This window comes from Antedon bifida, chromosome 6 (assembly GCF_963402885.1).
Source record: "Antedon bifida chromosome 6, ecAntBifi1.1, whole genome shotgun sequence".
In the NCBI taxonomy this organism is placed as follows: domain Eukaryota; kingdom Metazoa; phylum Echinodermata; class Crinoidea; order Comatulida; family Antedonidae; genus Antedon; species Antedon bifida.
Genome location: NC_136231.1, coordinates 25961474 through 25984622, shown reverse-complemented (window position 1 = coordinate 25984622; position 23149 = coordinate 25961474). Strand labels below are relative to the sequence as shown.

At 33.9% G+C, this 23149-nt stretch overlaps 3 protein-coding genes across 5 annotated transcripts in view; 2 read left to right on the top strand and 1 right to left on the bottom strand.

Annotated features, from left to right (window-relative positions):
- LOC144844236 (DNA repair and recombination protein RAD54-like) overlaps positions 1-23149 on the top strand; it is a 172400-nt gene that overhangs the window by 57362 nt on the left and 91889 nt on the right. The gene's annotated exons all lie outside the window — the stretch shown is intronic.
- LOC144844245 (uncharacterized) lies at positions 203-21187 on the bottom strand. Of its 3 annotated transcripts, XM_078701053.1 has the most exons (5): positions 21046-21187; positions 12366-12495; positions 11536-11904; positions 9582-9694; positions 203-2409 (listed from the first exon to the last, which is right to left on the bottom strand). In XM_078701053.1, the coding sequence occupies exons 4-5, from the start codon at positions 9645-9647 to the stop codon at positions 682-684; spliced, it is 1794 nt and encodes a 597-aa protein (XP_078557179.1). In that variant the 5' UTR covers positions 9648-9694; positions 11536-11904; positions 12366-12495; positions 21046-21187; the 3' UTR covers positions 203-681. The 3 variants fall into 3 exon arrangements, with proteins under 3 accessions (XP_078557179.1, XP_078557178.1, XP_078557180.1); XM_078701052.1 differs by lacking the exon at positions 9582-9694; XM_078701054.1 differs by lacking the exons at positions 11536-11904; positions 12366-12495; positions 21046-21187 and having other exon boundaries at positions 9582-9835.
- Positions 20964-23124, top strand: LOC144844271 (uncharacterized). The gene is made up of 4 exons (XM_078701111.1): positions 20964-21275; positions 21640-21810; positions 22092-22239; positions 22608-23124. Exons 1-4 carry the CDS (start codon positions 21034-21036, stop codon positions 22722-22724), a joined length of 678 nt encoding a protein of 225 aa, XP_078557237.1. The 5' UTR covers positions 20964-21033; the 3' UTR covers positions 22725-23124.

Genomic DNA, 23149 nt, shown 5'->3' with positions numbered 1-23149 from the left:
ATGGTAGGTTATGTAATGGTGCACCATTAGAAGGAAGAATATTTTTATGCCCAGGTCCTGTTACAAACGAATATTACGACATGGATAAAATATGTATATTATAAAATATGGATGTACAACGCATGTATATATAAAATATCTACATATATTTTATCCATGATTTATAGTTATACGACGACGACATATTTACTACCAAACAATATTGTTTAACTTTTACTTTATTGATAAAATGCAGACGATTAAAATACGATATACACAAGTACAGTACATAAATTATAAACAATCACTTTCTTCTCGACTCCCGTAAAACATAAACAGAAATTACGCTTCGTATAAACTTTACTAGTGTTCAATATTACCAGGGAAAATATAACTTTTCCCTGTTACAATCACGTGTTATCACTGTTACAATCACGTGTTATCACTGTTACAATCACGTGTTATCACTGTTATGTTGTCCTTCTGCCATTGTCTACTAGTGTATAGTAGTAATTGTTTTGTTATAATGTGAAGAATACATCGTTGTTTTGAGTTCAGGCAGTTAGAGCAGGGAATAGTGAATACTTTCTTCTTCCCTGGTTAGAGCTAAGTTTTAGAACTCATGTCCTCAACACTAACATTTTGCAGCCATAATTAATGTGTTTTTTAATGTGTTTTTTTTAAAGATCCATTCGATCAAGTTCATGCAACTCTAAGTTGTTTGGCTTTTAACATTTCTTTCAGATTGGCTACATCTTTAGTAAGCATGCTGATTTCTGAATGAAGTTGGTTATTTTCATGTTCTAAGTATGATGCGCGCGCACATCGATATTCGTGAAGAAGACGTTTAGATTCGCGACATTTCCGCGCGGCAACGTTGTTGCGGCGTCGCTTCTCCCAGTATTTCGTATCAGATGACGACATCTTTGTAGATTGATCATCTTGCTCCGCCGTCGTCTTTGCTTCCGACGCTTCCATTTCCGTTAACGCTTGTGCGGCCTTCAGCATTCTATCGCGGCTTAACCGAGTTGCTTCGGCGTCAGAAGACTCAATGTTATCATTCCAATCTAACGGTTCTTGTTTAATTTCAAACGATTGGGTGTCCTTTCTTTTCTCAACTGCAATGGCGGGAAGTTTTTCCACGATTGGTACATCTTCACTTGTAGTGCTAGAAGGTGGAGTACAAATCCCGCCAATTTGAAGACGTACACTACAAAGATCTGATTGGGTATTGTCGTCTGCGTTAAATCTCTCTAAATTATCTCTCGACAGAGACTTATTGTTCTCTACATCTGATGTAGTAAGTTTTGGAGAGTCTGGTGTATTCATTTGTGTTGGAGAAAGAGCGCCGATTTTGGCGCGTAATTTATGCGGTAATCGTTTGGCGTCAATACCACTAGCGAACGCACTGTGGGTGGGCGACAAGCGACCAAGACTAAGCGGCGACGAGCGCTGACCGTCACTACTGACGTCACCATCACTTTTTGATGCATCATCAGAGTTATTATCAATGTCACTGTGAACTAGATCAGTCTTTGTAGATATAACATGATCTGTGCAGTCTACCTTTAGTTTCTTTGTTACCGGTTCGTCAGAATGGAAATGTCCTTTTGAAATAATTCCTACTTTTGAATCACACGGCCAATTTTGGAAGAATGCACCGCTGGCTTTTGTTTCAAATGGAGACGTCGCGTTAAACGAAGATACTGGATAGTAAACTTGTTTACTCCTACTAACAACTTGAGATATATATTGTTCCGAACAAATAGAAGGCATTCCACCGAAAGAGATAAGTCCATGTGCGTTTCGGTTTATTAAATCATAATTTCGACCAATCTGATCATTTATTGTCTCTTTGACTTGAACTGGGGGTGAAGCGGTATTGGACAGTTTCGGTATTTCCATTATTTTACCCTCTTTAAACAATTCCAACTCCCGCTTCAAACGTGAATTTTCTTCGTTTAGTACAACTACTGTGTTTTCCAACATGCTATCGATGGCTCTTCTTTTTTCTCGTGATCGTTTCGCTGCCTCATTGTTCTTTCTTCGCTTCATCCAGTAGCAATCGTCTTTCCTATTATCTGGCATAAAAGCTCTTTCTTTGCGAGCTGCAGCATTTTTAAACTCTTTACTTTCGACTGATTCCATTTTTACTGATTTGAACTGAGCGGGCATGAGATGAAATGCGTTATGAAAGTTGTTATCAAGTGTTTCTTGTTTAATTGGCATATTTAATGGAAGTTTAAGGCTGTCTGAGAAGTAAGTTTGTGCCACAGAACTAGAAATGAATGATGAACTGGATTGACGATCTGGAGATCGTTCCGTTGACGACGACCTGGTGCTTAAGTCTTGAGGCTCCTCGATGGATTTGTTTAACATCGAATGATAGTTGTAAAGATCAATCCCAGAAAGTCTTGATTCTGTTAAAACCTGGAAGAACAAAACAAAATGTTTCAGTTAATTTACAGTTAGGACATTTTCCGTTGCCATATACGAGCTGTCGATCGGTCAGACGGCGGGAGAGTTATCAGCGTTGTCTTCAGGTCATTTGTTTCTTTATACGCATCGCTTTCTATCAAGCGAATACAACAATCTAAACTTTACTTTGTGTATTATACTTCCAATGGTTTTAAAAGAAAAATTGAATAAACATTGTTACATAATATGACGCAATTGGTATTGTTTATCTTCATAGTATGTTATTAATAATCAGACAAACATAATTTAATTCTAAGATAGTACAGTAATTTATCTTCCTACAAAAGAAATACAATATTAAAATGTATGGGTTTGTCGTATGGGTTTGCATGAAGAAAAACCAAATTGAAAAGATTATAATAAATCTCAATCACCCATCTTAATAAACCTTAAAAATCAATACATTTTATAAATTAATCATTATAAATCAATCAATCCTAAAAATTATTCAATCTTATAAAATCAATCAATCGAATAGAATAACACATTTAATAACCCATGCATTGATCAATCAAAATCAAATAACTATTTCTGTTTCGATTGTAAAATTGCATTTACAAACAGTTCATCATGACAAAAAGTAAGAATTGCCCTGCCTTTCTATTCAACGGATTGTGTAACAGTATGACTATTAATAATTAGGTCATATTAAATATTAAACAAATTATATAAAAACACGGATGATCTGTTCACCCACATTCCACGTTTTTAATTCAGCCTTATTTTGGAGAAGTTTGCACACTGTGCTTTCTTTAACCACCTACCTCTATAGTACGGTATTCCTGAGAAGCTTGCCTGGATGGAAGTGTCCTAAATGGTGATGATCTAAGAATAACCTGATTCGTGCACACACTACCTTATTATATCGCCAGATTCAAGGCGACTCAATTATCTATCGTACCTTACGTAATACGTCATTACGCATGCGCCAACACTACAATCCGGTCACAATCCAGTCAAGGTCACGTAGTACCTTCAGCTTTAGTGAATATGGGAATGCTGATTGGTTATTAATGAATGGGATGACCTAGTTCTCTGATCTCTATGAATTAACTTTGTAACCTAGTACTTTTTACTAAGGACAGCACGGACTTTAAGGGTCATTTAAAGGCCATACTAAATTGTAAATTATAGCTTATAACTTAAAAATGTATAATATTTGTATAACTACATTGTAATGCTATGATGGTTTTAACACATCATTGTAATTTTTTTTTTCATTTTCATTTCATAAGTGTAATTTAAAGGCCATACTCAATTTTGAATTATAGCTTATAACTTTAAAATGTATAATAATTATATAACTACATTGTAATACTATGAATTATGATGGCATTTTTTATTTCATTTCTTTGTATTCTTCTTTTATATGAAATGATCAGAATCATTCATCAACATCTTACTGCGAATTGGTTTTTAATTAAAACTTAATTAAATCTAAAAAGGCCTAGGATTGCTTGAAATACCGTTTAAAAAAATAGAATATAGTAGGCCATAAGATGTTGATGATTGAGCAAGTAAACAATTCGAACGAAATTGTAAAGGATAACTTTTTAAATCATCATTACTTCGATTGCTTTGTTATTAAAAAAAGAACTTTATAAATCTAAATTTCTAACCTAATTTCTATAATAGAAATTAGTTTAGAAATTTGGATTTAAAACTAATTTCTATTATATGAAATATAAGAATGCTATTGTGTAATAATAGAGTATAGCGTATATTGCATAATAAAGTTCTTTGGTCACATTCACGATGCATACATGAGAATGCTTTTAAAAAATATATTAATAAAGTCTATACACAAATAAATAGGGCGTTCGTATCACGCCCTGCCATAATTGTTATTACTGATTACATTGAACAACTAGCAAACGAGGACAGATAAACTTAAAGCCTATTACATCACATTCTGTATGGGTATTAATTGGCTACAATCAACTGTTTTTCATGAAAACGTTTGTGTTTCCTGCCCTTTGCATTCACCACAATAACAGTGTTGCATAAGAATAAGATGAGCTTTGTACGCATGCCCAGACTTACTCCGATTGACCATGCTTCAGCGAATTGAGAGCCATAACATGATTACTGTAGGCCTACATGATGACAACGCTTATTGATTCAGCCCCCATGAGATTACATAACTTGAAAACTTTATAGTATTCTGTAATCCGTTAACAAGTTGCAATGCAAAACCTACAATATTCGCAACATTTGAACATAGTAGAATTAAAAAACAATTGGATTTTCCACAATGTATACCAGTATAGTAGGCCCACTACTAGGATGCACCGATGGTCGCTGATCATTCTGTACAGTAATTTATTCCATTTTTGTTTTTTTTTAAATTTAATCTTTGTATATCTTTGTCATGGAATGGAATTATGAATAAAAGTGGGCTACACCTACGAAAGAGAAAAACAAATTATTCCAATAACGATATATAAGTCTAATGTTTCATAATTTCTTTTATGTTACACAATTTGTTTAAATAAGCACTTCTTATCAATGGTGGGGAGGGGGGGGGGTGCATGTAGATAGTACTAGATGGGCCCGTCCACAAACACTATTTTTATTCAGACCATGCTGGAGGTATACATTACAAATCCTCCTTTTTCTTTCCTTGGAAGATCCAAGCAACATTTAATATATTTGGCCATTGGACTAAAGAATATACAATGTAACCATGGAGGAAATATACAGTATATTACAGTAAATACTGTATATTTCCTTCATGATGTAACAGACCACAGATGTATCATTCAGACTGTACTCAGTTTCTGTATAAGTCTGTTCGAACACAATTTAAACGATAATTGTTATATTTTATATTATTTTATTGATTATTTTTAACGATATAAGGTTGTTCTTTTATAAACAACAAATTGTTGGTATTTTTGTATCACAGAACTTCTTTAAAAAAACCAAAAACACCTTTACTAATAATGAACATTATAGGGGTAGGCCTGAAGAGATTGTAGGCCTAAGCTTAATGACCATAAGGCCGCACGTTCACACAGTGAAGGCCGGCTTCATACAGTTTGTCCCTGGATGAATTAGGGTGAGTGGGTAATCCCAAGGAGGGAAAAGCGCAGACAACAAAACAAGTTTTCATTATCAGGTCTATTCCACCTCTCACACAAAACATTTAATGTGATTAAAGTTGTTGAAACTAATTAAATTAATCATGCTTTTGTTTAAATTAATAATATATTAACATAACATTATAGTTAAAAACTAACTTTTGTATAGTTTTTTTCTAAATTTATTTTCTGCTGTTTTATTTTATTGATTGCATGATGGGTTTTAAGCAAATTATTATTAGTTAACGGAATTAATATTACAGATTCTTAATAATTAAAATACAGTAGGCATAATATACCTATTTTTTTACTGGTTTAATTCTTATTACATAATAAATAAGTGTAGGCCTATATTGAGACGACATTGGTACTGCCCAGCAATAATGATAAACAGTAAATAGTATAGAAAAACAAATTGCCAACTTAGGGAGTCAAGTGAATATTTCTCGTAAATATCAAGACTTTTTTAGACACAAACCATTAATAAATTAATTTCCATAGCTCATGACGTGTCTGTTTACACAAACAAATCATTTTGCTTAAGTTTTCAAACATTACGCTAATAACCTGCTCACGACTATGCCATCTTACGTACGACGTTATCAAGATAATCCGTCGTCGCCCAGCACATTACGTAGGGCATTTAAAAAATGTTTCTATACATTAAACATTGAAGATTGTTCGCTGATACGGTTCACCAACTAAAATAAGGACCGAAAGATCAACAGCGGTAAAAAAAAAAACCCAATAATAATATTTATTAAACTATAAAAAAGTTAGTTTTAACTAGTATGTTATGGCAATAAATTGTTATTAATTTAAACAAAAGCATGATTACTTTACTACTGAAAGAAAGAACAAAGAACAAAAGAAAAAAAGAACAAAGGTGCTTATTATTGTTTTGTACATAATTATTTGTATTTTATAATTATTTTGTTTTTTAAGACCTTGGAAGTTCATCTGCCGCGAAGAATGTTTGACCATTTGACCATGCAGCAATTCTTGAGACTTTCCTCAATAGATCGCGAATACCTACGAGGTCTAACATTACGTAACCAGGAGGACAACAGCCTATCTCGTCCTTCATTCAATGCCATTCGATGTAATCCAACTCGGTCAAGACGATTGTAAAAAGGTATGGAGCGCCAACATCATCAAATTGTATTATAGCTCAATACAACATTATGATAAGAACAATGGGTACGTTGTACTTCATTCATAAATACCAACCAGCTAAACATAAGCATGAACCTTGGCCAGGCCTTCAGTTATGAAGCGCTAACATTAACAAATGATGGCTACATTACATAACAATGAGGTCAAGACGATTGTAAAGGTATGGAGCGCCAACAACATTAACAAATTAATGATTAATGGATTGATACATTACATAACAATGAGATCAAGACGACTGTATAGGTATGGAGCGCCAACAACATTAACAAATGATTAATGGATACATTACACAACAATGAGGTCAAGACGACTGTAAAGGTATGGAGCGCCAACAACATTAACAAAATGATTAATGGATAAATTACATAACAATGAGGCCAAGACGATTGTAAAAAGGTATGGAGCGCCAACATTAACAAATGATTAATGGATACATTACATAACAATGAGGTCACGCGCGTTATCTTGTCATTCAATGCCATCAAAATGTAATAATATCGAGAGCATGTTTTGTATCAATAACTGTACTATACGTGGAATATCGCATAAATAGTTCAAAGATAACACAATACCGTTTTATTAGAATAACAGCGTTAAGCCTATCCAGATCATATTGTGATCTGCTGTAATTTTTTTAAAAATGTTCTTTCTTATTCGTATTTATATGGCGTTTGATTATTTTGTAATATCAGGAACTTGTGTAAAAACAATCAATATTGATTGAACAAGTTGTACTGTACATCAGTCTCGTGAATAAATAAAGTTTATATAATATAGGCCTATATATTGAAGAGCAAAAATCGCGCAAAAAGGGACCCGTAAGTCCTTCTCCCAGTCGACAACGGGCCCGCTGCCACCACAAGACCCTTGTTGAGCCCACAAATGTGAAAACGCCCACAATTGGTTCAACAACAACCCTACGACAAACACAAACCCCAGCTTCCTCGCATAGATAACAAACATCCTCGGATATTTTTAATTGATTAAAATACAATTCGACAAATTCAATTTTCATTCATATGAAATAACCTATGATAAATGATAGTATGAATTGGTCCTCTATAACTACTGAGTACGCGTCCCTGGATGGTATTACGGTATGTAAGAAAATTAGCAAACACAGCGCCCTCTATTGGCAACACACTTTTTATTTTTGGACACGCAAAGAGTGCAACACAGGGGTCAGGTAGCGTAGTAGTAGGCTGTGTTACATTGTAGTAATGTAGACAATAGTAAACGAAAGCCGATTGTCACTTGGGATTTCACTTCCTTTCGAAAAGAAAAGCTTTGATTGTTTCTATTATAAACATCATGCTATTTTTAGCAATAGTTTTTCAACGAAACTTATGAATAAAACTTATACAACCTGATTTGGGTTTCTATTGAGCTACTATTCATGCCGAAATTTATTTTAAGCAAAGAATTACATGCGGTGGTGGACGGTAAAATTATGTACACCACCGCCACGTACTTGCTTCTCACCTGGACGCAACGTCACAAGAACGCAAGAAGTATTGACCAATCACGACGCGATGAATCTTCCGAACTGTCGCCTGTGATTGGTCAGACCCGCCGCATTGCGTCCACAAGTGAGAACCGAGCATTAGACGGCGGAGATTCTTCTTCGGCACATATCGTGAATGTGATACAATCAACAACCTTCTAATTCTCATAAAACATATCAACAATACATTGATAAACTGTATTTATACTGGCTGAGATACTGGTACCGTATATGACAATTAATGTAGGCCTACATGTGTCATTTATTCTTTAATATTATGATTCATTAAATACATAATTTGCATAAACCATGGACGTATTTTTTTAAGTTTACTTTCCTCTCATCTACCATCGTCGTCCCCTTTCCTACGGTCTACGACCCCCCCCCCCCCCCCATCCCCCTCCCTCTCGATGCCAAAGCTTACTAATAATGATTTAGAGGTACCGGAATGAATGCGGTAATATTTTTTTTAATGGTTAACAATTTATTTAATCTGTAAGTCAATCAGTTTGCAAAAGGAGGTTGTCTGCACTCTAGGTTGAGACTGAGAGCAGCATGTTGTCATGATGCATTCGATAAGTTGCACAAATTATAACTGACGCAAAAACAATCAACGTAAACGCAAAAACAATTAACGTAAACGTAAACACAATTCACGTAAACGTAAAAACAATTAACGTAAACGCAATCGCACGACGGATTTAAAAATTGCGTCCTTGTCACACGACGCAATCGCGTCTTCCTTGTCTGGTTCCCATGTACAATATTTAACATTTGTGCATTAGTTTTATAAAATTGCTGTTTGCCTAAAAAATCCCCCACACATTAGGTTTATAACTTTTGTTATTTTTTTCATATACGTGTTAGTGATTTAAAGTTGACATCTTTTGCTCGCATGAATCGTTAAATTTAGTTTTATATAACTAAATTATGTAACGTTTTCCGACGACGATAAATACTGTGAACGCATTATCATTCGCGATATCAAAGTTTATCTAAATATCTGATTATGCAATCGATACAAGTATTATATAAGTTCCAAAGGGCCTACAGGCCTAGTGTATACATTAATAACTAATTACACAAGCACCAACCTAAATGGTTTATTCAAAGTAGGCTTATTACAGTATTTAGTAATAGTTAGGAATTACTAAAACTGATACAATTTTGTACAGGATTCAATTTCATTTTGTACACGAATGTGCACCATGATCGTACGTTTACACAACAAGCTAATGCAACCCCACTATTAATATCTTCCAATTATATTAATATATTAAAATTTGCTATAAATAGATAATTAATAAAAGTACAAACAAATGCACTACCACCAAGAAGTCGGCGTATAAGGTCAAACTCACCGCCCATTCGTCGGATGATGATGCGTAGTCGATCCTCTTTCCTGTTTTCTCTTTATAACTCAACATGACTGATGCACACTTGATGTTATTTGCAACGTTTTCTATGTTTTTAACTGAGAAAAATTATTAAAATGCTCAATAGAATCACAACCTTTACAAAATGACGGTTGGCTTAAAATTACGCTCGAATGCAAAAGCTGAGTATAGCTTGCGGTTAGGACTTATCGTCCTTAACCCGCCGAGGAAAGTGGGCCAGACCAGGTCGTCTCACTCCCCGTTATACACAATACGCTAGCTGATTGGCTGATGTAAACACACATCCTGCGATACCTCTTTACTATTAGCGTTACATTGCATAACCGTGGCTACGAGTTATGACATAAAAAAATCCTCACTGGCTGATAATTTGTATATATCAACGATTGTGATTGGTTGCAACCGTCTCGTACGCTCTGACGAGTTTATTAATAGCGAATTATTCTGAGATAACTCGAGGGCATTGAACTTGGGTGATCGCTCAAGTTGCGTTTAACGTCGTTGTACTACAGAAAGGTTCAACATTAAAGCTATTATTATGGGATAGAAGTAGGTTGGATTAGGGGATCGTGTTCAAAAATAATAATACATAATATCTACAGTATAGAATGAAATCCAAGTCACTGTAGATGGACATGCGCAGTACGTTTATTACGTGTGTTACATAACAATGGATGGTACATTGTGTCTATGCATATTTCACGCCGATGATTGCCTTGACGATTCATAAATCATTATTAATCTTTTCGTTTCAAAATGTAGGACAACATGCAGTAAGTTTAAAAACCAAAAGCTAATGTACTAATTGTACTCATAATAGGCCTATTTTGTCGTAATTGTCGATAAACGAAATATTACAAATAGTTGCGGAAGGTTGTGGGAAGAGTGGGGGAGGGAAACAATAATACAATTATTTTAGTGCAATCTGGCGATGTCCGATCCAGTGAGACATAGAAGGAGGCACAATTAGATCACAATTTGTCAACCAAAGAAAGTATTGTATTGTAGACCAAATCAATGACAGTGGCGGTAAGGGGTCCTCCCCCTCCAAATAACGTTTATGTGACATTAGCAATTTTTCCATAACTCTATATAACAGCAAAACATATAGATAAGATTAGTATAACTATAAACTGTGTCTCATTGCAGGCATCATGACAATTTGTTGTTAATTTCTCTTTTGCCTGTATGCTTTTTGTATTTTTTGATGTGTTTTTCATTATCGTGTTTTTTTCATGTTTGTTATATTTAATTTTAAGAGCTTTTAAATATTTTATATATTTGATAATAAATGCTGTGCAAGCAGCGCATTTATTTTCATTATTATTTTTATTTCTTGAAATTATGCCTAATAGAATTTGTATTACACACAATATTACGTTCTGTTACATTGTTAATGTTATATAAGTGCAAGTGTAATTATTTGCAAATCCTTTCATTTTACCACGACCTTCTTTCTATATGCGTTTCTGGCTCCACCACTAACTCTATGCGTTGGTAAAGCCATATAGGCCTATCTATGCATTCGGTGACGTAAGGGGGTAAGGAAAGTGTATAGGCCTACATGTAAACTGTGGGCAGCTGACACACTGATCATTGTCTTATTCATCGACAAAAAGCCTGACGTAAGTTGGCATAAATACGCTAGAAATTAATTATTCCTTCTCTGAAAATGTGAAAGCACATTTAGCATCCGAATGATATTCCTTGAATCATGAATAAATATATTTGAATTATTATAAACATATATTGCGACAAAACCATAATGCTCCAATTATCAAAAAAGATTTAAATGATGTTGAACATTGACAGAATATCAAACAATGTATCCGAGCAGACGTATCTGCTCGAACAATTATCTTAAACAAATAATGTATACATTACGTTTTCTAAGAATACAAGTGTATTCACCACTAACCTTGTTCTTTTGAATTTTGAGTTGAAGCGCACTTTTTACCAAGTTGTTGATGACGATTTTTTGTCCGGTGGTGGCTTGGTCGACAGATGCTAGTGTGTTCATGACAGTAGGCCTAAGTGTGTTGTAACTGGTTGACGCGCTCCAGTTAACCAACAAAACACGCGTCGTCAACAAGTGGTAATATTTGTTATCGTCAAAACCAATTATATATTATCCAATATTTCATAAGCTATCGATATATTAGCGTAGGCATAACGTCTATTTGTAGAATTGGTTGTATTTCTTCAATTTAAAAGGCCGTTTTTAAATCCTTCCGTACTTCTACGAATAATCCAGTTGGCCACACTAGCACTAGGTCCTACTTTATTTCTAAGACATTCAGAGAAAGTAAAGAACAGAAGAGTTTTCGTTTGTGGTCAGTTGGCTTTAATATTGAAGGTTATTACCTATTAAAAATGATAGACTTAAATTTGATTGGATCGTATTTCAGGCGTAATCTCTCACACTACTCACAGCCTATGGTCATGGCCAGGTCTTGTAATATAAATTGATATTTCTTAAATTCCTTTGACCAGAAAATGAGGACACAAATTGCTAAATCTGATGACGAACGAAAACCTGGATTTAACTTTTAAACAAATTTAGTCGTTTTCAAGTCATCTGACTTTTCTTGATGAAATATCAATAAAGACGTCTGCAATGATTATGCAATACGAATGCAAAACAAAGCAAATAGATTTAAAACACACATGACCCTATGTAGGCCTACATCGCACGACAGACAATAATGGTTACCGAATGTGCGAAACAATTTTTAATTCCTGCTTTACCTCAATGTTTAATGTTAATGTGTTTTTACGAAATTATTTATTCGTATGGTTCAATTTTGGGATTCCTCTTTCAATATATTCGTCCATTGTGCGGTCTTAATTCATCAGTTCATCACGTACGGTATCATGTCTATGGAGCGAAGAGGAAGAAAACAAAATCAATATAAAACAATACTGTATCTGTATCTAAAATGGAAAAAAAAATATTCTAGAAACTTCTGAGTAAAAAGGTTAGGATTTGATTATAGTTCATGGTGTCACAGATGCCGTCATCATTTACATTCAATGTATAACGTACACTTTTGTTTATTTATTAACAATTCTACGAATACGATATTGATTATATGACATAAGTTTTTAATTGTTGAAAGTTATGCTGAAGTAAACATAATCCTTTTTTTTTTTTTTTTTTTTTTTTTTTTTGGCTGTTAGGGGGGAAATGGCAAAATCAACACGGTGGTCATGTTACAAGAGTAACAAGAATATCTGATTATTAGAAAGTAGGAAGCCTTTTGCCATTTCTCCCTGACTGGCTTTAATTTTATTTTACTGTAAAACCATGGAGAAATAAGTTAGGCCTATTCTCCATGATAAAACTAAAACAATGTTATTGAATTCTTTTGGGATAGGCTTGAAATTCAGAGATGACGAAATTATATCTAACAATAATTAGGTCACCGATTGAACTTAAATAGGTTACAAGTAGAGATCAACAATTAGTTGATATTAATAACAGAATTATACAACTGACTTCCTGTTATTAAATATAAGATATTATTGGCTCAATTTATATTTCCAAAGAGTTTTCGTTGCCGGAAAAATGTACTTTATGATTCGGATGCATTTTGGATCGAATCCTACACTTTCTCGCTTGTTTCATTGTAGTGACGTCACTTGATTACCTGCGACATCAACTTCCTTGGTGGATGAATACGCTAAGAAATTAATACGCTAAGTAAATGTGTTAAGTTATGAATATTATGAAATGAATATATTTTAGTAATAAAAGAAAAAAAAGTATATTTTAGATAACAATAACATAATAAATGTATTTTCTGAGCTCTAAGAAAAACTTCTTTGGTGGTGATCATGTGGTGGGGAAAATAGAGAAAGTATAATTTATTAAATAATGTGTGTGAGATGGTATCGTTTGTTGAATGTGCTGCCTACATAAGACCGTGCCTACAGACCATTCACACGATCTTTAAATTAGGAGACCACAAAGGTAGATGTGTATTCACACGGTCAACACGGTAAGTTTGTTGAAGACCTACGCCTTTTGCAAAAGTTATTTAGATCCAAAAGCAATGCAGAGATCCAGCTTGTTTGAGCGTTTTATGCTTGGTTCCCACTTAGAGCAACGCAAGGACGTAACGCAACGTAAGGGATATGACCAATCACAAGCGATGGATTTATTCGACTGTCGCTTGTGATTGGACAACACGCTTGCGTTGCGTCATAGTGGAAAACAAGCCTTAGTGGGGAGTGGCGTACGTGTTTAGCAGCCACCCATAAATGTCACAATCGATTGCGAATTTCCGGATTAATAAAAGTTGATCAGGACTAACAACATCCCACACAAGGACATTTTCCAAGAACTCATTTTTTTATATATTTGTAATAACTTTACTTTTGCCAAATTTCTTTCATTTATCCATTTAAAACTAACTTATAATAGACCTGATATGATTAATGGCAATACACAAGTGCAAATAATATTAATGGTGACCTTCATTCAATAGGATTCTAATAAACAATAATTCGATTTGAACTCGTCACGTCAGGACGACTTGGTAAAGCGTAGTTCCCACTAGAGACGCAACGCAAGGACGTACGCGCAACGCAAGCGAGTTGAACAATGACAAATCACTGTTCTAATGATCCATCGCTTGTGATTGGTCACTTACGTTGCGTGAAGCGCACAAGTTAAAATTAGCGCAGAAGATTACGCAATCCATGAGAAGTAGGCCTAGTAATGTTTACAGTGCTTCAAATATTTAAGATGTTGTTTTTAGCATGGTTGTATGGTTGATGTCAACATTTGTCTTAAACCAGCTTTTTTCAAGCACATTGAAAAACATGCTATATTATATTTTACCGACTGGAAGACAGTATACTACAAACATGATATACACGATACTCGTTTGACTACCTCAGGGTTTCATATCTTATTCATTTAATGACTATCTTCAATGCTTTGTTGATATTGATGCGCTGGGCTTAGTATTTTTATATGGGTTTTTTATTGCTGAAATTACATTATTATTTGTCACATTGTGCGGAATTATAGACAAATATTGTTTTATTTATTAAATAGTTTATTTCGCCGAAAAAAGTTGTCACCTACAGAGTACAAGGGGAAATCACAATACAATATTCAAATAATCAATGAAAAACAAAGTTTGACCCAAAAATTGTGTCGGTAGCGAAAAATAGAAATATGAAAACAAACAAATACAATATACCACTGAAATATTATCAACGTGATTCAATATATAACACAACAATATCGACATCCATGATTAAATAAAGTAGTTTCATTTAATTTTAAACTTCAAAGGGAGCCGACATTTAAGTGTGTACTCTAAATATTATATAAAGAGCATTAAGAAATGAGTACTGCATCTACGAACTGGCACGATCACGTAATCGATGAGTGCTTGCGTCGAAAGTATGTTAATGAGGTCAAGGTTGGGTTAAAAATCTAGATCTAGGTCAATCCTAACAAGGACAAGGCTGTAACGGAATAATCCCTTGTATGTCCTACATAATGATTAATATGACGATAAATCCGACCCTCTTTAGCCTCTTTACAAACGTAACATGTCCACTTTATGAATAATATCATCATTAGGCCTATTAATTACTATAGCCTAATATATAAACTATAGTCTTACTATGTTTATACTATTACAAACCAGCCTACATACATCATTACATTTTACATTTTATTTAAAAAAAGGTTCCTATGACAATGAGTAATGTCACTGAAAAGTCACGTTACATTGTGGCTAAATCATTTTACAATTGTTTATCGATAATTCGATTACTGTACCCTTTTCTTCCTAACGATCAAGGTGATAGCTTATAATTTTAATCCTCACTGTCTACAAAATACTGTTTGTTCACTTTATGAACTCGTGCATATCTATTTTATTTGAATGTCATTCATTTTTACGGTGTTACGGAAATCATTAAAACCGTAACTGCATTTTCGCTGGTGGTTAACTTCATGAAGGCTTTTATTTTTTATATCAGTAATATCAGGCCTACATAAATACATACATACATACATATTGATGATCAGCTATAAACGTACGGTACTGTACACTAAGAACTAGTTCCCACAACAAGACTGAGAAGTTGATTTCAGTCCTTTGATTTTAAACGCTCGATCTATCAATGTAATATTTGCTAATACTTGTTCTAATAATTTCCATCTAATTATAGACGATTTCAACCTAATCATTCTCAAAATTCTAGTCGATTTCAACCTAATCCCGATTCTTGTCAATTTCAACCTAATCCCGATTCTAGTCAATTTCAACCTAATCCTTATTATATATTCGATTTAAACCTAATCCATATTCTAATCGATTTCAACCTAATCCATATTCTAATCGATTTCAACCTAATCCTTATTTAAGTCGATTTCAACCTATTCCTTATTTCAGTCGATTTCAACCTAATACTTATTTCAGTCGATTTCAACCTAATCCTTATTTCAGTCGATTTCAACCTAATCCTTATTTCAGTCGATTTCAACCTAATCCTTATTTCAGTCGATTTCAACCTAATCCTTATTTCAGTCGATTTCAACCAAATCACATTCAAGAAGTTTTTATAGTTCATACTCAGATGCAAATAAATGAAAATAATAATTATTATAAATAAATTCTTATGTTTTTGTCCAATGAAATTCGGCTAATATTATTAATGATGTAATATTATTATATTGAACGCACGTCTGCATCCTACAAGTGTGCCCCAACACAAGTTGTATCACGTTCTCCAAGCAATAAAACACATCTTTGTTCGTAGTTATAGTTTATGGCATATCAATAATAAAACTACGGTCAGGTCGTTTTTTAACGTGAAGATATCATATCATCTTTTTATCAGATTACATTATTGAACATGTAGTTTGTTTACATTGTCTGGTTGTGTTTACATAACTTCACAGCCAAAAGCTATACCACACTGCACTTATGATAAAAAATACTAATGAAACCAATCGATCTGTCTCTGCATATAAAGTAAATAATATTCGAGATATAGAATGTCCCTCCATGGGTAATCCAATGGCGAATCCATACGTAACGGGTTTTGTATCAAGGGGAATAGTAAATGTACTAGGCCTACTAATATTCCGCCTAAATATGAACGTTCACCACCTCAATCACAGGGCTCGGGTTCAAATCCTGAATTAGGCTGGAGGGTTGTCGTACGTATTTGTTTGTACGGTCGACTACTGAAGGTTTATGAAGACAAACTCTATCGCTCTAAAATCATGGATATTTAACCCTCGAGAGCACGACTTCAGACGAATAATTTACCTCTTGAAAGCTAGGGATAGTGGAAGGGAAACTCATTGAAACACAAACCGTGGTACCTCACTGAGGTGGATTGTATTACCCTACACCGCGGTACCTCATATTGAGGTTTGTTGTACCTCACACACACAACATGAACACATGACCATGGTTCTTGAGTTTTTATGATTAAATTATGTTATCATCACGCAATGTTTTGTAGGACATTATAAGGGATGACAACTGGGAATGGATGAACCATCCATTTGGGACAAGACAATTACTCTAAGCTCTAACAGATACCATGCGACAACAAACGTGTTTTAGCAGACGCTCATCCAATCAAACCACAGACGAAATCGAGTAATGATTTTTTTTTTAAACATACAAATTAGTTCCGAGGAGTATTGTTTAGAGACAATTCATTTTAGCCCTCGTCTTTTTTTTCCCTTTCTGCATTTTTATTTTTACGTAGGCCTACTCGAAAGTCTGTTTGTGACACGTTGGGCCGGTTGATGGTGGTACGTGTCGAGTGCTCGTGTAAACGGATTATGACTCAAATTAACTGGACGGCGGTGTGGTTATTTAAATCTTTTCTCGTGATATAATAACCACTGTGTTGTAATAATGATACAACTGCGTGATAAACATTTCTAGAGGGCGTATGTTAATTAATATTCACAATAAAATATGATATTAATAATGATATTCAATAAATAGCCTACATTAAACATGCAGCTTACACAAAGCTTGGTTTCCACTCGGACACAAGCGCAAGGACGACGCACACGGCACTCAACCAATCACAACGCCATGGACCATCCGAACTGTCGCTTGTGATTGGTCAACTCACTTGCCGTGCGCTTACGTTGTCCTGGCGATCATGTGGGAACCAACCTTCAGTGTAGACTGCTACGATTGGATGACATTAGTAATTACATTGAATTTGTAACATTTAAATTATTAGTAAAATAATCTAAGAATTGTTTGTTAATGCCATCCGATAAAAGCAATGGTTATTTCAGAATTAATCAAAATTATAATTTGACATAGACTTCATTAGAAAAAATTAATGTTAATTGTTTGATAAAGTAAAACTTTGAATATATATTTTCATAAATGTTTAATAGTACCTGTATATAGTTGGTGATTTGTTGATATGGATGACATTTTTCCGAAATAAAAGAAATTGAAAAATGGATTATGTCTTGAATAAATGAATAAGTTTTCTCTGGTAATAATTTCTATAAATTTGAAATTTCTTATTTTTTCTTCGTTCGACTTTTAATTGCAAATTTCATACTAACATGATCTTGGAAATCAAATTAATTATTATAATTTTATTCAAAATTTGAAATAGCATACTTGATGATTAGCCAGGGATTGTCACATTAATATGCAGTGAGTATAATGTTAAAAAACACACTATAGAGTTCATTTTGAAACCAATACGAAAGTAAAGCTATGTCTACACTATCAAACTAGTTTGACAAAAAAAGTGTGATGTGCCCAAATATGGCAGTGATATGCCCAAATATGGTAGTGATGCGACATCATCATATCCATATATGGGCACATAATTTTTTGTTACATAAAGTTTGATAGTGTAGACAGCTATACACAATATATCATAATAACTGTGTGCAGCATTAATTAGATTGATTTTCAACAACACCATCAGTACACTGACAACAACGTAATAAACCTTTTATCAATCTCCTTCGTCGTCTCTTGAATACATTTTGAAGACAATCCCTTAGTGAACCTTCACGCTACATGTTGTTTTGGGGTTATAAGTCCAAGCAAGAACAGGTTCAAAGCCCTGGCTTTACCTAGACACCGCTTACATCACTGCTTCCGTTATTATGCTTCAAGAAATTCAAGGAGCTGCCATGCTTTTTAGATGGAGCATTCTGATTGGCTAATATTGTCAACGCGCTGCAGGCGCAGTAGCAAGTACATGATGAGATGCGCCGTTACGACAGACTAGACATATCATGATGTACAATGATCCATCAACAGTCGGATGTGATTTTTTTTCGAAAAGAATCTATTTCATGTGATAATTCGTTGTTTTTTTTGGCAAAACAACAACGAGTAACCATGTTAGAAATCGCATTTTTCTTTCATATCCGGTTGTTCCCTGGAATCGATCAACATTGTTATTATAACAATAATAATAACAATATTTATCATCATCAACTTGCTTCAATTAGATAGCATCAGCCTGACCTTTAAATATATTGTTGTAAAAACATATCAATTACTGTCATGTATTTGATTTTAAAATACACTATCGTAAATAGGAATTATAGTAAACAAATAGGCCTACATAAAGAGAAAAAATCAATATAATAGAAAAAGAAGATAAAGTATAGTATCCAGAACACCATACTACAAAATAAACAATATTTCTGTGTAGCAGAGACACTATCAACATTTGCACAAACAAAAAAGATGAATAAAATTTATTTGTTATATTAGTTTTACTCAACTTATTCACCTAATTATTTCGCTTATAAAAATGACGGTTGCATTCAATCATGGAGAAAAATAAACGCAAGCGACAGTTCAGATGATGATGATATCGCGTCGTGATTGGTCAAATTAGGCCTACTTGCGGCGCTTGTGCGTCAGCTTATATAGGCCTACGCATGCGTATTCACGTTTCCATCCTCCAACACGCACATGATGCGTATAAGCTGACGCTTTCGATTCGCGCAAACAAATTCGCCTAGTGGAAAGTCGGCCTTCACTTTTATATTAACGTTGGGGATATATATTGTGATCAACTTACAGTAGGCCTAAATCTATGGAATTATGGATCAGTTGACAATTTAGGATGGAATTTCCTTATTTTGTTTTTATATAAGCTTGTCCAGATGGTAATGGTTTTTTTATAATCAAATAATTTCCCTTTTAAATATTACTAATCAGGTGAAAAACAATGCCGCGTTCAATTTTAATTATCGCTTCATCTTCCCTCGTAAATAAAATGATCTTTTACTATGTAGGCCTACACTGGGGGCCGTACAGCATGCTATGCATAATAGAAATACCATCTCAACTGCATGCATTAATAGTCTGGGTTCCAGACGGAGTTTGGACTTAATTATTAGTAAAAAGATAAATATTTTGGCACATATGGCGTTTCATACGTATACTACTTGAGCTTGTATTTTCAGACAAAAATCGAAAAAAAAATATAATAAGACAATAAATACAGACTTGAAGTAAACATGTTTGGAATAAATTATAGTCTTCCCATTTTTGAAGTGATATTTATTTTATCGAATTGATTTTTAATTCGGTTTTAAATTGAATTCCGGTATCGATCGTCATTACCGGTTTTAAAAACGCGTTTCGCTGAACAACTGAAACGCGATTTATTTTTATAAAACCGGTTCAAAGAAACAGCAGCAGTTTCTTTGACATGTTATGTAACCTAAGTTGTATAACAGTTATGTAACTAATTAATAATACTTTATTGATTATGCTGCTAACAATGGTCTCGTGACGGAATGTACATAACCACATGAACTATATGGATTATAATGATATAAGAGCGCTTTATAAATGTTCGATATTATTATGATAAGAAACCATCAGAAAGCGCGACTCGCAGTCATTAAAGTGATTTATACTACCTATTATTAGCGCATGTCTATTGTCTTTGCACTATGTGTTTGTTTTGTCTTATTCTGGATTCAAAGTGTTTTATATTTTTCCCCGAAAAACCTGAAAAAACTGAATTTGAGGCAAAAAAAAAAAGTTTTCGGTTCAATAAGTGAAAACTTAACTTTTTACGGAAGTGATTAACTTTATTAAAACTGCGAAATGGCCTCCTATTCAAAGTATTTTCTATTAATTATAATTTTTCATGTTTTTGGGGGACAATATATCTTTATATAAAATGTGGTCTTATTCAATTAATTAATTTATTAGATTGTATTTCTTGAATCTAGTATCGGAGAGCCTCGTGTGGGGAAAACCCTACTGCGCTCTAGACGATTTGACTGTTTTTAAGTATACCGATAGAGGGCGTAATTGAAAACATTCAGGTGGGTACGGTATAAATAAAAATAGAGTTACAGTTATACATTGTCTTAACTCTAAAATTAAGTGTTTATTTTGTAATGGATACTTACACATTTGATTCAAACGTCATCAGAAGTAAGTGGGAAGATTTATGTGCAGAATGTTCCGTCGAAAGTACTCTGAGCGAGCGATGGTGGTCACTTCTTGAAGCCCGGTATTCAGAAGATGGTCGCTATTACCACACGTTGCATCACATTGGCAAATTGAACGACGAAATAAACAGGGTTTCGTCGGAGCTCAAGAGACCAGACTTGGTTTATTGGAGTGTATTTTTTCATGAGTAGGTTTTATAGCAATGTTTGTTGTTTCAGAATTCTTAGTTAAGTTTCCTTTGGCAGTTTTTTATTCGTGTTACACAGCAAGTGAGTCCGAATCCACTCCGTGAACGTGTAGTGAGCGAAATAAATAGATGGCGCTCTTGCATTTTTTGGTTAAAAACCAGCAGCATGCGCAAGAAGAGCGAAATACCTAGATGGCGCTCTTGTGTTTAAAAGTTTTCACAAACAAAACAAATTTAAAAATAAAATATATTTTATGCAATGATTCATCATGATCACACACTACAAATTATAATGAATAATAACTAAATTTAATTATTGAATGTAGTAGAAAAGTAGAAATGAAAATTTGATTTTTATTTACAGCATAATTTACGATCCCAAATCATCCAAGAATGAAGAAGAAAGCGCCAAGATGTTTGAGGCTTTTGCCGCAGAATGTTTACCTGAAGCTCCATCATGTGACATCACCGATGTTTTCAATTGGATCTTGATGACAAGAAGCCATATAACGCATGTCCACTTGACACCTAACATGTAGGTACAAAAATACCGGTGATGCATAATATCCTGCTAAATAACCCCATAATGTGCCCAAATATGGTAGTGATATGTTTAAATATGGTAGTGATATGACATCATCATGTCCATATGGGCACATAAAGTTTGATAGTGTAGATAAGATTTAACAGATACATTTAAATATTTATTTATACTATAATAATATTTACCTCTGCATTAAAACCGTCATTTCATAATGAAATTGAAAGCTTTCCAATTATGAATTTATATTAACAAACGTATGTATTTGTACACAGGTATGCAAATGAGGACAAGTATTATTTTCTTGATGCTGATATGCATGTCTTGGGATTGGCAGACGATGAGTATGATGAATATGCAGATCAGATCAGATCTGAATATATACATGTGGCTGTAGATACTTATAAGGAAAGGCGGACAAAGGTAATTACAATCAACTCGCCCAATACTGGACACCTTTGGGCTGGTCTAGTTTTCTTTTGGACCTCAAGAAAATTCTGGTTTCGGGAGGTTTTGGAAAAAAAAGAAGTTAATATCTTTATTTACTTTTTCAATGTACTGTATCTCTAAAGCTCTGTCTACCCTATCAAACTAGTTTGACAAAAAAAGTGCCCAAATATGGTGGTAATATGACATCATCATGTTCATCACATTTGTTGTCGTAAAGTTTGATAGTGTAGAAAGACCTTAAGTGATGCCTTTTGGTTTGTACTAAAATCATTTTAGTGTAATTTGTAGAAATACAATTATCTAAGTTAATCGAACACTCATTGTTATTAAACATTTCACAGCTTTTACAGGGTTTCCTAAAACTTCCTAATATATATGCAACTCAAGTTTTTCGAGACAAATATGAGGTACAAGCGAGGAGAAACATGCGGAGAGAGATTGATCGACTGACAAGCTAACAAACTTACCTTGCATGATGGGTATTGCAAGATTCAAACGCTGCACAAAAGAGGTATAAGCAAAAAGGAATCATGCGGAGAGAGATTGGTGAATGGATATGTTAATGACATGCAGGCTAACCATTTTTTGTAAATTTGAATAACATGCATTTTGTGGCAATTGCGTAGGTCTGGGCTACTTGTACTTGTTTTTAAATTGTTTAAGTGAAGTTTAACAGATTCAGCTCTGTCCTAAATCACTAAATGTAATACACTTTGTTGAGAAGTACTGTACTGTATTCTACATTTTTGTACAATTTTAAATTATGTATTAAAGTTTTGAAACGAGTAGGATACTGCATCATTGATGCTCACGTGTAAAATGTTATCAAATGTCTGCTGATTATCAATGTGCTGTAGAAAGATTTTTATAAATTCCCCAATCT